The 17,893-nt window shown below is 51.1% G+C and overlaps 1 protein-coding gene across 3 annotated transcripts in view; it reads right to left on the reverse strand.

The window, feature by feature from the left end:
* Positions 1–373: 373 nt before the first annotated feature.
* Positions 374–17,893, reverse strand: part of haus2 (HAUS augmin like complex subunit 2) — a 45,276-nt gene continuing 27,756 nt past the window's right edge. For 2 of the 3 annotated variants that reach the window (XM_086003822.1, XM_086003821.1), the window contains exons 2-7: positions 13,052–13,158; positions 11,526–11,630; positions 8,903–8,972; positions 7,326–7,458; positions 6,280–6,388; positions 374–1,407 (exon numbers count right to left, since the gene is read on the reverse strand). In XM_086003822.1, coding sequence (XP_085859948.1) covers positions 1,288–1,407; positions 6,280–6,388; positions 7,326–7,458; positions 8,903–8,972; positions 11,526–11,630; positions 13,052–13,141 — 627 coding nt within the window. In that variant the 5' untranslated portion in view covers positions 13,142–13,158 and the 3' untranslated portion in view covers positions 374–1,287. The remainder of the gene's footprint in view (positions 1,408–6,279; positions 6,389–7,325; positions 7,459–8,902; positions 8,973–11,525; positions 11,631–13,051; positions 13,159–17,893) is intronic. The other variant, XM_086003823.1, reaches the window with a different exon arrangement.

The raw sequence follows: 17,893 nt of genomic DNA on the forward strand, positions 1-17,893 counted from the left end.
CCCTTGGGGTGATGGTGCACCTACAGTGGTGTTAAATAGTGTGTTTCAGGATAGTGACCCAGCAACGATGAAGTAACGGCGATATATGTCCAAGTCAGGATGGTACGTGGCTCGGGACAGGAACTTAGAGGTGATGGCGTTCCCACGACAGTGGCGAAGTTGTGGATTAAGCAAACTGCTGTATCCCGGCGGGTGTCAAGCATGGTGAATGTTGTTGCAGCTGCACCTATCCAGGCCAATTGACATTCCTGACTTGAGCCCAGTAGATGGTGGAGAGGCTTTGAGGGGTCAAGAGCTTAGCCACCAATCCTGCTCGTAACCACAGTATTGATATCGCTGGTGCTGATTTATTTTAATAGAATTCCAAAACTCGTTAAACACTACAAACAACTTTTATTTACAAATGAGCATCATCTCAGACAATTTCTGATAAATGGGAGCATGTGCAAAACTATTACCCCTGCAGAAATGCAAGGTCATTATTGGGAACATGAATAAAGGTAACCGACTCAACAATAAAGGATTCACTCGTATGTTGTGTGCTTTCTCTGATGAGATGCTGTGTCCGATCAGGATACATCGAGACCTTCCTACTGATCCCCTATATACCTGGGATAACAGATCCCCCAATGACCTGGAGAATAAAGGCACTGACCAGAAGGGCCCAGGTTCCATTCCTGGTCAGGGACTATTGGATGAGGATGGGGAACATTAGTCAGGGTTCTGCTCCAAGTCATGATCCACAGACTCCTGCTGGAAATTGCACATGGATGGACATAGAGTGAGGAGAAGATTGGGCTGAGTTGCACTGTCAAATAGCCTGCTGACACTTCCTGTGTGGGCAGACATGAACGACAGTCGCTTGGGATGAAGTACCAGAGGAGCACCGGTACCCGTGGAACTGTACCCACCAAGCAGTCAGAGCCTGTGCGACAGGAGGCACAGGGTATTGGCAAAGTATAACCTGCCAGAAGTGCACATTGCCAGCACCACAGGGAAGGATGAACGGGCCACATCTGACACATTAGCACCTCTGCTCTCTCCACGGATGCCGAGTGTTTTCAGCATTTTGTGTTAGCACACGGAGTTGTCCCGGACACTTCCCACAACCGATGACCCAAGGAAGCAGATGAGTGGTCGCCCAATCATATAAACATTGGTTCATTTCTGTTGCCAAGCCCATCCACTGGGAGCTCACACATTCAAATCTAAAAACTCAAATAACTCTTGTATTAAACAGCCCAATTCTCTGGAAGAAAGTGACTTCCCAACCAGAAAACGGAATCATCATTTCCATTCCAGGCTCTCCAATCCAACAGTCTTCTGCTGCTCTCTCCAACTCACGATAAACTCCATCACTTCCTTCAGCTCCAGTACCTCAGAAACCATCCTGGCAACAAGTTTTTCCTAAACATACAACAGATTGTCTTAAAATGTCTATATTATTAGTGCATCTTTCTATTAATCACAAGCGGATGGACATCAGTGCTGGCAAATAGAACACTTCCTTATTTCTCACACCACTGCTTGTACTGAGTATTTCTGGGAAAGGCACACAGTTCCACACGGAGGAACTCTCCTCTACACTGTCCCATCAAACACTCCCAGGGTAGGTACAGCACGGGTTAGATACAGAGTAAAGCTCCCTCTACACTGTCCCATCAAACACTCCCAGGGAGTTACAGCACGGGTTAGATACAGAGTAAAGCTCCCTCTACACTGTCCCATCAAACACTCCCAGGGCAGGTACAGTACGGGTTAGATACAGAGTAAAGCTCCCTCTACACTGTCCCATCAGACACTCCCAGGGCAGGTACAGCACGGGTTAGATACAGAGTAAAGCTCCCTCTACACTGTCCCATCAAACACTTCCAGGGCAGGTACAGCACGGGTTAGATACAGAGTAAAGCTCCCTCTACACTGTCCCATCAAACACTCCCAGGGCAGGTACAGCACGGGTTAGATACCGAGTAACGCTCCCTCTACATTGTCCCATCAAACACTCCCAGGGCAGGTACAGCACGGGTTAGATACAGAGTAAAGCTCCCTCTACACTGTCCCATCAAACACTTCCAGGGCAGGTACAGCACGGGTTAGATACAGAGTAAAGCTCCCTCTACACTGTCCCATCAAACACTTCCAGGGCAGGTACAGCACGGGTTAGATACAGAGTAAAGCTCCCTCTACACTGTCCCATCAAACACTCCCAAAAGGTCGGTCAATCTCGCAGACCGGCGGCGGCGTTCCAGAGCCACGCCACGATTCAAAAAGTGACATGGGTAAGAGGAAGCAGCTGATTGGGTGAGTACGGCCAGGTGAGTATTTATACTACTCTATAGTTTGACAGTTAAGGTTAATAGTTCATAAAGTTTAGAAGGTCTTAATTTTTGTGGTTATAGTTTCTAAGGTCTCTGTTGTGTATCGGGGAGTGCGAGTAACCAAAGGCCCTTGAGTATATCATTTAATTGTAGTGTAATTGGTAGATTAATTTAATGAAATTTAATTTAAATTAATTGAAGGGTAAGTCATGACAGCACAGCTCGGCCCCGTGGCATGCTCCTCCTGCACTATGTGGGAAATCAGGGACACTTCCTGTGTCCCCGACGACCATGTGTGTGGGAAGTATATGCAGCTGCAGCTACTGGCAGACCGCATTGCGGCGCTGGAGCTGCGAATGGATACATACTGGAGCATTCGCGATGCTGAGGACGTCGTGGATATCACGTTTAATTAGTTGGTCACACCGCAGGTAAAGGCTGCACAGGCAGGAAGGGAATGGGTGACCACCAGGCAGGTAGTGCAGGGGTCCCCTATGGCCATCCCCCTCTCAAACAGATATACCAATTTGGATATTGTTGAGGGAGATGGCTTATCGGGGGAAGGCAGCAGCAGCCAACTTCCTGGCACCATGGGTGGTTCTGCGGCACAGGACGGGAGGAAAAAGAGCGGGAGAGCGATAGTGATAGGGGATTTTATTGTAAGGGGGATAGGCGTTTCTGCGGCCGTAAACGAGACTCCAGGATGGTATGTTGCCTCCCTGGTGCAAGGGTCAAGGATGTCTCGGAGCGGCTGCAGGGCATTCTGGAGGGGGAGGGTGAACAGCCTGTTGTCGTGGTGCATATAGGTAAAAACCGGGATGAGTTCCTAAAAGCTGAATATAGGGAGTTAGGAGGTAAATTAAAAAATAGTGCCTCAAAGATAGTAATCTCAGGATTGCTACCAGTGCCACGTGCTAGTCAGAGTAGAAATAAAAGGATATTTCAGATGAATACGTGGCTAGAGGAATGGTGCAAGGGGGAGGATTACAAATTCCTGGGACATTGGAACCGGTTCTGGGGGAGGTGGGACCAGCACAAACTGGACGGTTTGCACCTGAGCAGGACTGGGACCGATGTCCTAGGGGGAGTGTTTGCTCGTGCTGTTGGGGAGGGTTTAAACTAAAATGGCAGGGGGTTGGGAACCTGTGCAGGGAGACAGAGGAAAGGGAAGCAAGGATAGAAGCAAAAGACAGGAAGGAGAAAAGCAAAAGTGGCAGTCAGAGAAATCAAGGATTTAAATCAAACATGGCCACAGTAAATAATAATTCTAAAAGGTCTAAGAGTGTTAAAAAAACAAGTCTGAAGGCTTTGTGTCTTAATGCAAGGAGCATTCGTAATAAGGTGGATGAATTAGCTGCGCAAATAGATGTAAACGGATATGATATAATTGGGATTACGGAGACATGGCTCCAGGGTGACCAAGGCTGAGAATTCAACATCCAGGGGTATTCAATATTCAGGTCTTTTTCCGAGTGGCAGGCAGTGACTAGTAGAGTACCGCAGGGATCGGTGCCAGGACCCCAGCTATTCACAATATATATTAATGATCTAGACGTAGGAACTAGATGTAATATCTCCAAGTTTGCAGACGACACAAAGCTGGGTGGGTGTGTGTGCTGCGAGGAGGATGCCAAGAAACTCCAGTATGATTTGGACAGGTTGGGTGATTGGACAGATGCATGGCAGATGCAGTATAATGTGGATAAATGCGAGGTTATCCACTCTGGTGGCAAAAACATGAAGGCGGATTATTATCTGAATGGCAATAGATTGGGAGAAGGGGAAGTGCAACGAGACCTGGGTGTCCTTGTGCACCAGTCTCTGAAGGTAAGCATGCAGGTGCAGCAGGCGGTTAAGAAGGCAAATGGTATGTTGCCCTTCATAGCGAGAGGATTAGAGTACAGGAGCAAGGATGTCTTGCTGCAGTTGTACAGGGCCTTGGTGAGACCACATCTTGAGTATTGTGTGCAGTTTTGGTCGCCTTATCTGAGGAAGGATGTTCTTGCCATGGAGGGAGTGCAGCGAAGATTCACCAGACTGATACCTGGGATGGCAGGAATGACGTATGAGGAGAGATTGGGTTGATTGGGCTTATATTCGCTGGAGTTTAGAAGAATGAGAGGATATCTCATTGAAACTCATAAAATTCTAACAGGACTAAACAGACTAGATACAGGAAGGATGTTCCCGATGGCAGGGGAGTCCAGAACCAGGGGGTCACAGTCTAAGCATAAGGGGTAAGCCATTTAGGACAGAGATGAGGAGGAATTTCTTCACCCAGAGAGTGGTGAACCTGTGGAATTCTCTACCACAAAAGGCAGTTGAGGCCAATTCATTAAATATATTCAAGAAGGAGTTAGATATATTTCTTAAGGCTAAAGGGATCAAGGGATATGGGGAGAAAGCAGGGACAGGGTACTGAATTTGGATGATCAGCCATGATCTCATTAAATGGCTCGAGGGGCCGAATGGCCTACTCCTGCTTCTATCTTCTATGTTTCTACACTGTCCCATCAAACACTCCCAGGGCAGGTGCTGCACGGGTTAGATACAGGGTAAAGCTCCCTCTACACTGTCCCATCAAACACTCCCAGGACAGATACAACATGGATTAAATACAGAGTAAAGCTCCCTCTACACTGTCCCATCAAACACTCCCAGGGCAGGTACAGCACAGGTTAGATGCAGAGTAAAGCTCCCTCTACACTGTCCCATCAAACACTCCCAGGGCAGGTACAGCACGGGTTAGATACAGAGTAAAGCTCCCTCTACACTGTCCCATCAAACACTCCCAGGGAGGTGCAGCATGGGTTAGATACAGAGTAAACCTCCCTCTACACTGTCCCATCAAACACTCCCAGGGCAGGTACAGCACAGGTTAGATGCAGAGTAAAGCTCCCTCTACACTGTCCCATCAAACACTCCCAGGGCAGGTACAGCACGGGTTAGATACAGAGTAAAGCTCCCTCTACACTGTCCCATCAAACACTCCCAGGGAGGTGCAGCATGGGTTAGATACAGAGTAAAGCTCTCTCTGCACTGTCCCATTAAACACTCCAAGGTAGGTGCTGCACGGGTTAGATGCAGAGTAAAGCTCCCTCTACACTGTCACTTCAAACACTCCCAGGGCAGATGCAACATGGGTTAGATACAGAGTAAAGCTCCCTCTACACTGTCACTTCAAACACTCCCAGGGCAGATGCAACATGGGTTAGATACAGAGTAAAGCTCCCTCTACACTGTCCCATCAAACACTCCCAGGACAGGTACAGCACGGGTTAGATACAGAGTAAAGCTCCCTCTACGCTGTCCCATCAAACACTCAGTGCAGGTACAGCACGGGTTAGATACAGAGTAAAGCTCCCTCTACGCTGTCCCATCAAACACTCTCAGTGCAGGTACAGCACGGGTTAGATACAGAGTAAAGCTCCCTCTACGCTGTCCCATCAAACACTCTCAGTGCAGGTACAGCACGGGTTAGATACAGAGTAAAGCTCCCTCTACGCTGTCCCATCAAACACTCTCAGTGCAGGTACAGCACGGGTTAGATACAGAGTAAAGCTCCCTCTACGCTGTCCCATCAAACACTCCCAGGACAGGTACAGCACGGGTTAGATACAGAGTAAAGCTCCCTCTACGCTGTCCCATCAAACACTCTCAGTGCAGGTACAGCACGGGTTAGATACAGAGTAAAGCTCCCTCTACGCTGTCCCATCAAACACTCCCAGGACAGGTACAGCACGGGTTAGATACAGAGTAAAGCTCCCTCTACGCTGTCCCATCAAACACTCTCAGTGCAGGTACAGCATGGGTTAGATATAGTGTTTGATGGGACAACGGAGAATGGGATTTACTTTGTATCTGGCTCATGCTGTGATACTGGGTGACTGAAATGGAAAATGTTCCATTCTTCACGAAAAAAAATTATAAACACTGTTACAAATTTCCATTGTTTACTTACCATCATCCTCACTTTCTGTGTCACCTGAGGGATGGATTTTAACAGTTGCAGATTGGAGTCTAGTTTCTCAATAATCTTAATCATCATTGGCAGGAGCTCAGAGACATACCTGTGGAAAAATGAATGTGATAAGCAGAGAGATCAAGATAGCAGAGAAAGGGTTCAGTCTCATGTCAAACTTGGAATTTGTTACTGACTATCTCCACTGATGTTAAATGACAACAGAAAATGCTGGAAACACTCAGCAGGCCAGGCAGCATCCATGGAGAGAGAAACAGAGTTAACGTTTCAGGTCTGTGACCCTTCGTCAGAACTGGAAAAAGTTAGGGATATAACAGGTTTTAAGCTGGTGCAGAGGCAGGGAAATGGGGCCAGCACACCGGGAGTAATCCCCTGCTGTTCTTCAAAATAGTAATACTTACACCCACCTAAGAGGGCAGACGAGGCCTCGTTTTAATGTCTCATCTGAAAGACGGCACCTCCAACAGTGCAGCACTCCCTCAGTACTGCACTGAAATGTCAGCCTAGATTATGTGCACAAGTCTCTGGAGTGGGGCTTGAACCCACGACCTTCTGACTCAGAGGGCAGAGTGCCACCACTGAGCCACGGCTGACACACAGTTTGTTAAAAGTACTCCTAATTTTTTTCACAATACTGTCCAAAAGGAGGTTCAGATGGTAAGGTTCCCTTTGTAAGATGCAGCATAGATGTCAAAATGTTAATGCACAGAAACACAAAACCACTGCAGAACAGAGAATGCAAAGAATGACAAGGCCATTCAAGAACGTACCATTCTCCTCTCAGTCCAAGCACACTCTACCCTATTGTGAACTCTACCTTGACAGAAATTGCTACACCAAACACAAGACGTATTAATATTAAAATCATATTGCGATGTCTTCAAACACTGGCCAAACTTGCCGCAGAATCTGGTTGGGTTTGCTGCAGAAATGGCTTTGAGGTGCCAAAGAATTCGAAGGACCCTAATTATATTCTAAGTAGCATAGTACTGACATCACTGCAGCCGGGATGTCCTACGGCTCACCTGTGACAATTGGCTTCCACAGGCAGGCTCTGATGGCAAATAGGCTGCAGCAATCGCTGCTTCAGCGACATCTCCTCCTGCAAGATCGTCTCCAGGTGGCTGTTCATCAACTGAAGCCGACTGTATTTCTCAGCTAGCAATACAAGAGAAGCACGTCAAATATCTGGTGCCACAGCACTGCGTACCCGACACGCTGCTGCATGCTGCAATACACACCAAACCAATGCAGGGTCCTTCCCCTCCCCCATAGCGTCTCCCCTTTTGTCTTTAAGGTGCTTACTCACACTGGGCACAGGTGCAGCCCTTTGATAGCTCACCCAAATGGCCTTTCTTCACTGAGCGCTGGCAGGCTAACCGACCACCTGAGACTTCACAGCTGAGCCCTGATCCTGCCCTTATCAGGCATTCACACAGTGCACTTTTGAACAGTTCACTGGGATGAGAGGGTTGTCCTTTGAGGGGAGATCGAGTAGATTGGGCCTATACTCTCTGGAGTTTAGAAGAATGAGGGGTGATCTCATTGAAATAGAGTCTCAGGATAAGGGGTCAGCCACTTAAGACTGAGATGAGGAGGAATTTCTTCACTGTTGTGAATCTTTGGAATTCTCTACCCCAAAGGGCTGTGGATGCTCAGTCGTTGAGTATATTCAAGGCTGAGATAGATAGAAGTGGAGTTGAGGTCGAAGATCAGCCATGATCTTATTGAATGGCGGAGCAGGCTCGAAGGGCCTTAATTCTTATGTGATCAGGGGCAGGAACCCTGGCTGATTGAGACTAATTAGCTCATGAGCACTGATGCTAATTGTAGATCACCTACTATTGCCTTGGCTGAGATTGGCTAACTCAGCGCAGACTGGGGTTTGAACCTGGGACCCTCTGAAATGAGTACTACACGGTCCGCTAGGCCACCTGCACTGAATGCATACTAAACCCATCTAAACACATTCAGACGGATAGAATGACAGCACTGGGTCACATAGGAAGGGATAGGCCCAGAACACTCCTTAGTTCTAGCTGGTCCTGATCCTTAATCCCTCTCAGTCACACACAACTATTCCTCAACTATCTATTTCCCACACTATCCAGATGGACCCTGGCCAGTTTTCGTCTAGCAATTCCAGCCTTGCCAATGACGTCCACATCCCATAAACTAATGAAAAAAAACTACCTGCCTCCCTGAGTAGTCTGTTCCACACACTCCCCCACTCCCGATGTAAAGTAATGAATTATAAATTGTCCACCTTCTTCTAAGCTTGAGCCCGTGTATTAGAAAGAGATATTTTAGCAGGGGCAGAGCGTACAGTAGCCTAGTGTTTATGATACTGGACTAGCAACCAGAGGTCCAAGTTCAAATCCCACCAGGGCAAGTCGTGAAACTTAATTGAATAAATCTGGTAATTTGTGGGCTGATAAAATGACATGAAAGCTACCAGATTGTTGTAAAAACCCAACTAATATCCTATAGGGAAGAGACCTGCCACATGTGATTCCAGTCCCTTACAGGGATACATCAAACCCATTCAGCTACTCGCCTGCCCCTATTAACATTTCATGTGTTCAGAACTACCAGAACCTACCCAAACACACGGGGTGGGCGATATCGGCTGTGTCATTCTGCAGTTGCAGTAGCTTTACATCCAGAGATTTCTGACGGTAAGAAATGAAGAAACATCAACAACAGTACACAGCAGAGACTTACCAAATAGCTTGGCGGGTGAGTGCACTCGTAGCCATGCAGACAGGCCACACATCGCAGGTGCTCTATTGGTCTGTGTCGAGTTACCCGATTTCAGTCGGGCCATAGCCCTGGCTTCAGTGCCCCTTGGTTGCTCAGCCAGGGTGCCCACTGTTCAGTGCCCCTTGGTTGCTCAGCCAGGGTGCCCACTGTTCAGTGCCCCTTGGTTGCTCAGCCAGGGTGCCCACTGTTCAGTGCCCCTTGGTTGCTCAGCCAGGGTGCCCACTGTTCAGTGCCTCCTGCCGGAATGTGTATTTGTGTGAACATTGGGTGAGCACAGGATCGGGTTGTCTGTGGTGTTCCCCTCCTGCTCACACTCACCCTTGAGGCCCACACTCAGGTAAGATGTTGGAAGTGTAGGCAGTATCCAAGTCACCATATCTGTGTGTGTCACTGCTTCAGGGAATAAGGGGAGAAAGCTGGGAAACATACAGCTTGAATAAACTTTATTATAACGTCTGCAAAATGAACACGATAATAGCTGAACAAAAAATGAACAAACTTGCATTTCTATAGCGCCTTTCACATCCTCAGGACGTCCCAAAGCGCTTTACAGTCAATTCATTACTTTTTGTTTTGAAGTGTAGTCACTGCTTTAATGTCTATCTGGGTTGGTTGATTGCATGTGATCTACCTGGATTTCCTACCCACCTCCACCTCCACCGAAACCCTTACACACGCCTTCTTCCTCTGTCCCTCTCTCTCTCTGTCTTTCTCTCTTAGGTGTCAGCCGTGGCTCAGTGGGTCGCACTCACGTCTCTCAGTCAGAAGGTTGTGGTTTCAAGTCCCACTCCAGAGACTTGAGCACGTAATCCAGGCTGACACTTCCACTGCAGTAATGAGGGATGTTAGGATAACATTTGGTTTAAGGGATATAAAGGGGTCCTCAATTTTCGACCGGTATAAAACTATCTGAAAGGTACCATTTAGTCTTGTTAGCTGGAAAACAAACGCAACGCACCATGGGATACTTGGCTATATTAACCTTTTTAGGCTAACATAAATAGAAATTAGCTGACCAAAGGCATTCTGAAATGTTGCTTGTAATTACAACCTGGTAACTGTTTAGAAAGAGCCTGTTCTTGGAAGGGATAAGAGTACAAAGGCACGATTAAGAAGCAGCAGCAAATAAGGCCTTGAAGAAGTAGTCAGCCAGCTGCATAATTCAATGTGGCTTTGTATCCAGCTAGCCGTGTCTCTGCTGGAAAATACTTTCCCATACCGATAACAAAAGTAAAAGGTAGCTCAGGAATATGAAGCCTCCTACAGTCGACAAGCTTTTTACCGACGTATTCAGGGGGTACTCGAGTTCGAAGGACAAACTTAGTAGTTGATTGATTAACCATGTAAACCAATGAAGTATCAATATTCCCATGTATACACATTAGTAATAAGTGGGTGTTGTCTAATAAACTGTATAAACTAAGCTGTATTGTCACTTTCCCTCTGAGAACGGTGCCTCCAGCTGGGGGTGGCTGACGTGGTTCTCCCGTGTGCACTCGTAATAAACTATTGATCTGGGTAACACCTGAGTCTGTTAGTTCTGTTTTACCATCCAGATTTTCCTCGCTTACAAGGAAGCATCGCACCGTCAGAGGTGCCGTCTTTTGGATAAGACGTTAAACCGAGGCCCCGTCTGCCCTCTCAGGTGGGAGACCCCATGGCACTATTTCTAAAAAAAAAGAGTAGGGGAGTGCTCCTCGGTGTCCTGGTCAACATTTATCCCTCAAACAACACTATTAAAACAGATTATCTGGTCATCATCTCATTGGTTTGTGGGAGCTTGCTGTGCACAAATTGGCTGCCGCGTTTCCCACATTACAACAGTGACTACACTTCATTGGCTATAAAGCACTTTGGGATGCCCCTCTTCCACAGGCTTTCGATCACCCCTTCCTGGCTCAGTGTCCATTTTCCTTGTGCCTATTTATGGAAGCACCTTGGGGTGTTTTACAATAAGGTGCTATATCAATGCAAACTGCTGCTGGTCTTATTGCACACACCACCGATGATTAGGAGCTGACTATTAATTTGAGCCTAGTCCTGTACTGACAGGCCTCCATGGCATCACCCCTCCACGTCACACACCATCCTGACTTAGAAGTATATCGCCGATCCTTCATTGTCGTTGGGTCAAAATCCTGGAACTCCCTCCGTAACAGCACTGTGGAAGTACCTTCACCACACGGACTGCAGCAGTTCAAGAAGGTGGCTCACCACCACCTTCTCAAGGGCAATTAGGGACGGGCAATAAATGCTGGCCTTGCCAGTGACGCCCACATCCCAGGAACTAATTTTTTAAAAATGTGTCAAATGTTTGTTTGATAACGCTCCTGCGAAGTGCCTGGGAATATTTTACTATGTTAAAGGCGCTGTTTAAATGCAAGTTTTTGTTGTTGTATTTGGCACCTTGCTGTCCTTTACAGAGTGAGCAGTTTAATTATCTACAGTTTAAAGGCCGATACCTGTTCAAGTTCTTCCCTGGTGTTTGAAACCGCATCCATTAGTTTGAAGCGTTGGACAAATGGCACTGTGTTTCTAAACTCTACCTTGTTTAAATCCAAAATATCCTGTTCGACAGCGGAAGAAAAAAACACACAAGTCAGTAATTTAGGGATAAAACAAATGCACACCTTGTAACTACAATATCAATCTACTCGCTTCCTGTCTCTGCAGTGCTGCAGGGCACGATGCTGGGACAAGAAATGCCATCCTATTCAAGATTTCCCCAAGAAACTGAGGCCCACAGTGCAGAATAGGACCAAGGGTAGAACAGGCTGGACTGGAATCAGGGGCTAAAGCTTTGATTTTAAAAAGCTTGTCAAGTGATACCGAGCCTGGCTGTTAAAAGCCAGCACACTGCAGGAGGCGGCGGAGACGAAGGGAGAGGTGGTGCCTTGTGGTTTTGATGACCTGGGAGAGAACGAGGAGACCACCGTGTAGCCGGCCTGATGGAAAGCTTTTCTCCCGAGTCAGAGAGCGGGTCTCCTGGTCTTTGAGAGGTTGTTCCACTCAGGCAGAGGTAGAACCACTGTAAGTGGCCTCAGCATCCTGAGCGAGGGGAGAAGAACATAAAATCAGTCCTGGAACTCATTCTGGATTGCTACAGTGCGCATCTGGGTACCAGAGGACAGGATTGGGGCTTGGCTGTGAGATGCATCTTGTTGGATAATCTGCCAGCATTCTCTGTAAAGACTTACCCGGTGAGAGAGTCAACAAGTTCAATGACTAGTCAGTGCTGAGTTGGCTGATCACAGCCAGGCCAATGGTGGTGGGGGCGGTGCTAAAATTAGCTTCAGTTCCCTGGTTAGTCATGGCTCAGTGTCTCGTCACTGTGTCAGAAGGTTGTGGGTTCAAGTCCCACACTAGAGATTTGAGCACATGATCTAGTGTGCCACTGCAGTGCAGTACTGAGGGAGTGCTGCACTGTTGGAGGTGCCGTCTTTCGGTTGAGATGTTAAACCGAGACCCCGTCTGCTCTCTCAGGTGGATGTAAAATATCTCATGGCACTATTTCGAAGAAGAGCAGGGGATTTATCCCCGGTGTCCTGGTCAATATTTAACCCTCAATCAACATAACAAAAACAGTTTATCTGGTCATTATCACATTGCTGTTTGTGGGAGCTTGCTGTGCGCAAATTGGCTGCCATGTTTCCTATATTACAGCAGCGACTGCACTTCAAAATTGGTTGTAAAGCGATTTGGGACGTCCTGAGGTCGTGAAAGGTGCTATGTAAATGCAAGCCGTTCTTTCTTTTGGTTTTGGGAGCTCCCGCTCAGTCTGGTAACCTATGTGTATCGGTGTCAACACAACCGAGCACCGGATGGAGCTCAGCTGGGATGTCCCTCATGGGGTCAGTTAATGACTGGGTTCGTGTATTAAGAACAGCAGTGAGGCTGAGGAGACAACTGGATTTTGTATGAAATAAAGTATGGATTTTGAAAAGTGCAAGAGGCATTAACTTCACCTACTGAGGTTAGCCAGCCCTACCTGTGTCAATATCCCAGATTCCAGGCACTTCTCCAGAAAACCGGCTGCCGGGTTCAGTGCTGTCGGATCCCATGGGTTTGCAGACTGCATCCTCACTTGAAGACGGGCTGAAACACAGATTGGAGAAAAAAACGTGAGTTTTGCAAACTGCCAGCAATTCAGGGCCGTGGGTTCTTCTGGAGCACAGGCATTCCTGTAATTAGTCATTTGTACGAACCCGATTATCTCTCATCCACAGACCTGTGACATCACTCGGGTCCCCGAGACACACAGACCTGTGACATCACTCGGGTCCCCGAGACACACAGACCTGTGACATCACTCGGGTCCCCGAGACACACAGACCTGTGACATCACTCGGGTCCCCGACACACTCAGACCTGTGACATCACTCGGGTCCCCGAGACACACAGACCTGTGACATCACTCGGGTCCCCGAGACACACAGACCTGTGACATTACTCGGGTCCCCGAGATACACAGACCTGTGACATCACTCGGGTCCCCGAGACACACAGACCTGTGACATCACTCGGGTCCCCGAGACACACAGACCTGTGACATCACTCGGGTCCCTGAGACACTCACAGACCTGTGACATCACTCGGGTCCCTGAGACACTCAGACCTGTGACATCACTCGGGTCCCCGACACACTCAGACCTGTGACATCACTCGGGTCCCCGAGACACACAGACCTGTGACATCACTCGGGTCCCCGAGACACTCAGACCTGTGACATCACTCGGGTCCCCGACACACTCAGACCTGTGACATCACTCGGGTCCCCGAGACACACAGACCCGTGACATCACTCGGGTCCCCGAGACACACAGACCTGTGACATCACTCGGGTCCCCGACACACTCAGACCTGTGACATCACTCGGGTCCCCGAGATACACAGACCTGTGACATCACTCGGGTCCCCGAGACACACAGACCTGTGACATCACTCGGGTCCCCGAGACACACAGACCCGTGACATCATTCGGGTCCCCGAGACACTCAGACCTGTGACATCACTCGGGTCCCTGAGACACTCAGACCTGTGACATCACTCGGGTCCACGAGACACTCACAGACCTGTGACATCACTCGGGTCCCCGAGACACACTCAGACCTGTGACATCATTCGGGTCCCCAAGACACACAGACCCGTGACATCACTCGGGTCCCCGAGACACTCAGACCTGTGACATCACTCGGGTCCCTGAGACACTCAGACCTGTGACATCACTCGGGTCCACGAGACACTCACAGACCTGTGACATCACTCGGGTCCCCAAGACACACTCAGATCTGTGACATCACTCGGGTCCCCGAGACACTCAGACCTGTGACATCATTCGGGTCCCCGAGACACACAGACCTGTGACATCACTCGGGTCCACGAGACACTCACAGACCTGTGACATCACTCAGGTCCCCGAGACACTCAGACCTGTGACATCACTTGGGTCCCCGAGACACTCAGACCTGTGACATCATTCGGGTCCCCGAGACACACAGACCTGTGACATCACTCGGGTCCCCGAGACACACAGACCTGTGACATCACTCGGGTCCTAGAGACACTCAGACCTGTGACATCACTCGGGTCCCCGAGATACACAGACCTGTGACATCACTCGGGTCCCCGAGACACTCACAGACCTGTGACATCACTCGGGTCCCAGAGACATTCACAGACCCGTGACATCACTCGGGTCCCCGAGACACTCAGACCTGTGACATCACTCGGGTCCCCGAGTGGACCGAGGGGGTGCGGGGGGTGGTGCGAGTATGGCGGGTGTTCCCGGGTTGACGGGGTGGGTATGGCGGGGCTTCCCGGGTATACGGTGTGGGTATGGCGGGGTCCCGGGTTGATGGGGTGTGTATGGCAGGGTCCCGGGTGGGTATGGCGGGGGTCCCGGGGTGACTACTGTTGGGTATGGCAGGGTCCCGGGGTGACGATTGCTGGGTATGGCGGGGTCCCGGGTTGACTATTGTTGGGTATGGCGGGGTCCCGGGGTGACTATTGCTGGGTATGGCGGGGTCCCGGGTTGACTATTGCTGGGTATGGCGGGGTCCCGGGGTGACTATTGCTGGGTATGGCGGGGTCCCGGGTTGACTATTGTTGGGTATGGCGGGTGTCCCGGGGTGACTATTGTTGGGTATGGCGGGTGTCCCGGGGTGACTATTGTTGGGTATGGCGGGGTCCCGGGTTGACTATTGTTGGGTATGGCGGGGGTCCCGGGGTGACTATTGTTGGGTATGGCGGGGTCCTGGGGTGACTATTGCTGGGTATGGCGGGGTCCCGGGTTGACTATTGCTGGGTATGGCGGGGTCCCGGGGTGACTATTGCTGGGTATGGCGGGGTCCCGGGTTGACTATTGTTGGGTATGGCGGGGTCCCGGGGTGACTATTGCTGGGTATGGCGGGGTCCTGGGGTGACTATTGCTGGGTATGGCGGGGTCCCGGGTTGACTATTGTTGGGTATGGCGGGGTCCCGGGGTGACTATTGCTGGGTATGGCGGGGGTTCCCGGGTTGACTATTGCTGGGTATGGCGGGGTCCCGGGTTGACTATTGTTGGATATGGCGGGGTCCCGGGTGACTATTGCTGGGTATGGCGGGGTCCCAGGTTGACTATTGTTGGGTATGGCGGGGTCCCGGGGTGACTATTGCTGGGTATGGCGGGGTCCCGGGGTGACTATTGCCGGGTATAGCAGGGGTTCCCGGGGTGACCATTGCTGGGTATGGCGGGGTCCCGGGGTGACTATTGTTGGGTATGGCGGCGTCCCGGGGTGACTATTGCTGGGTATGGCGGGGGTCCCGGGGTGACTATTGCTGGGTATGGCGGGGTCCCGGGTCGACTATTGCTGGGTATGGCAGGGTCCCGGGTTGACTATTGTTGGGTATGGCGGGGTCCCGGGGTGATTATTGCTGGGTATGGCGGGGTCCCGGGGTGACTATTGCTGGGTATGGCGGGGGTCCCGGGGTGACTATTGTTGGGTATGGCGGGGTCCCGGGTTGACTATTGTTGGGTATGGCGGGGTCCCGGGTTGACTATTGCTGGGTATGGCGGGGTCCCGGGGTGACTATTGCTGGGTATGGCGGGGGTCCCGGGGTGACTATTGTTGGGTATGGCGGGGTCCCGGGTTGACTATTGTTGGGTATGGCGGGGTCCCGGGGTGACTATTGCTGGGTATGGCGGGGTCCCGGGTCGACTATTGCTGGGTATGGCGGGGTCCCGGGTTGACTATTGTTGGGTATGGCGGGGTCCCGGGGTGATTATTGCTGGGTATGGCGGGGTCCCGGGGTGACTATTGCTGGGTATGGCGGGGGTCCCGGGGTGACTATTGTTGGGTATGGCGGGGTCCCGGGTTGACTATTGTTGGGTATGGCGGGGTCCCGGGTTGACTATTGCTGGGTATGGCGGGGTCCCGGGGTGACTATTGCTGGGTATGGCGGGGTCCCGGGGTGACTGTTGCTGGGTATGGCGGGGGTCCCGGGGTGACTATTTTTGGGGATGGCGGGGTCCCGGGTTGACTATTGTTGGGTATGGCGGGGTCCCGGGGTGACTATTGCTGGGTATGGCGGGGTCCCGGGCTAACTAGTGCTGGGTATGGCGGGGTCCCGGGTTGACCGGGTGGGTATTGTGGGGTCCCGGGTTGACCGGGTGGGTATGGTGGGGTCCCGGGTTGACTATTGCTGGGTATGGCGGGGTCCCGGGTTGACTATTGTTGGGTATGCCGGGGTCCCGGGTTGACTATTGTTGGGTATGGCGGGGTCCCGGGGTGACTATTGCTGGGTATGGCGGGGTCCCGGGTCGACTATTGCTGGGTATGGCGGGGTCCCGGGTTGACTATTGTTGGGTATGGCGGGGTCCCGGGGTGACTATTGCTGGGTATGGCGGGGTCCCGGGGTGACTGTTGCTGGGTATGGCGGGGGTCCCGGGGTGACTATTGTTGGGTATGGCGGGGTCCCGGGTTGACTATTGTTGGGTATGGCGGGGTCCCGGGGTGACTATTGCTGGGTATGGCGGGGTCCCGGGCTAACTAGTGCTGGGTATGGCGGGGTCCCGGGTTGACCGGGTGGGTATTGTGGGGTCCCGGGTTGACCGGGTGGGTATGGTGGGGTCCCGGGTTGACTATTGCTGGGTATGGCGGGGTCCCGGGTTGACTATTGTTGGGTATGCCGGGGTCCCGGGTTGACTATTGTTGGATATGGCGGGGTCCCAGCTTGACTATTGCTGGGTATGGCGGGGTCCCGGGTTGACTATTGCTGGGTATGGCGGGGTCCCGGGCTGACTATTGTTGGGTATGGCGGGGTCCCGGGGTGACTATTGCTGGGTATGGCGGGGTCCCGGGGTGACTATTGCTGGGTATGGCGGGGGTCCCGGGGTGACTATTGTAGGGTATGGCGGGGTCCCGGGGTGACTATTGCTGGGTATGGCGGGGTCCCGGGGTGACTATTGCTGGGTATGGCGGGGTCCCGGGTTGACTATTGTTGGGTATGGCGCGGTCCCGGGTTGACTCTTGCTGGGTATGGCGGGGTCCCGGGTTGACTATTGTTAGGTATGGCGGGGTCCCGGGTTGACTATTGCTGGGTATGGCGGGGTCCCGGGGTGACGACTGTTCGGTATGGCGGGGGTTCCCGGGTTGACTATTGTTGGGTATGGCGGGGGTTCCCAGGTTGACTATTCTTGGGTATGGCGGGGTCCCGGGGTGACTATTGCTGGGTATGGCGGGGGTCCCGGGGTGACTATTGCTGGGTATGGCGGGGGCCCGGGTTGACTATTGTTGGGTATGGCGGGTTCCCGGGTTGACTATTGTTGGGTATGGCGGGGGTTCCCGGGTTG

Source organism: Somniosus microcephalus, chromosome 12 (assembly GCF_052327205.1).
Source record: "Somniosus microcephalus isolate GS21.2 chromosome 12, FLI_Smic_1.0, whole genome shotgun sequence".
Lineage (NCBI taxonomy): Eukaryota > Metazoa > Chordata > Chondrichthyes > Squaliformes > Somniosidae > Somniosus > Somniosus microcephalus.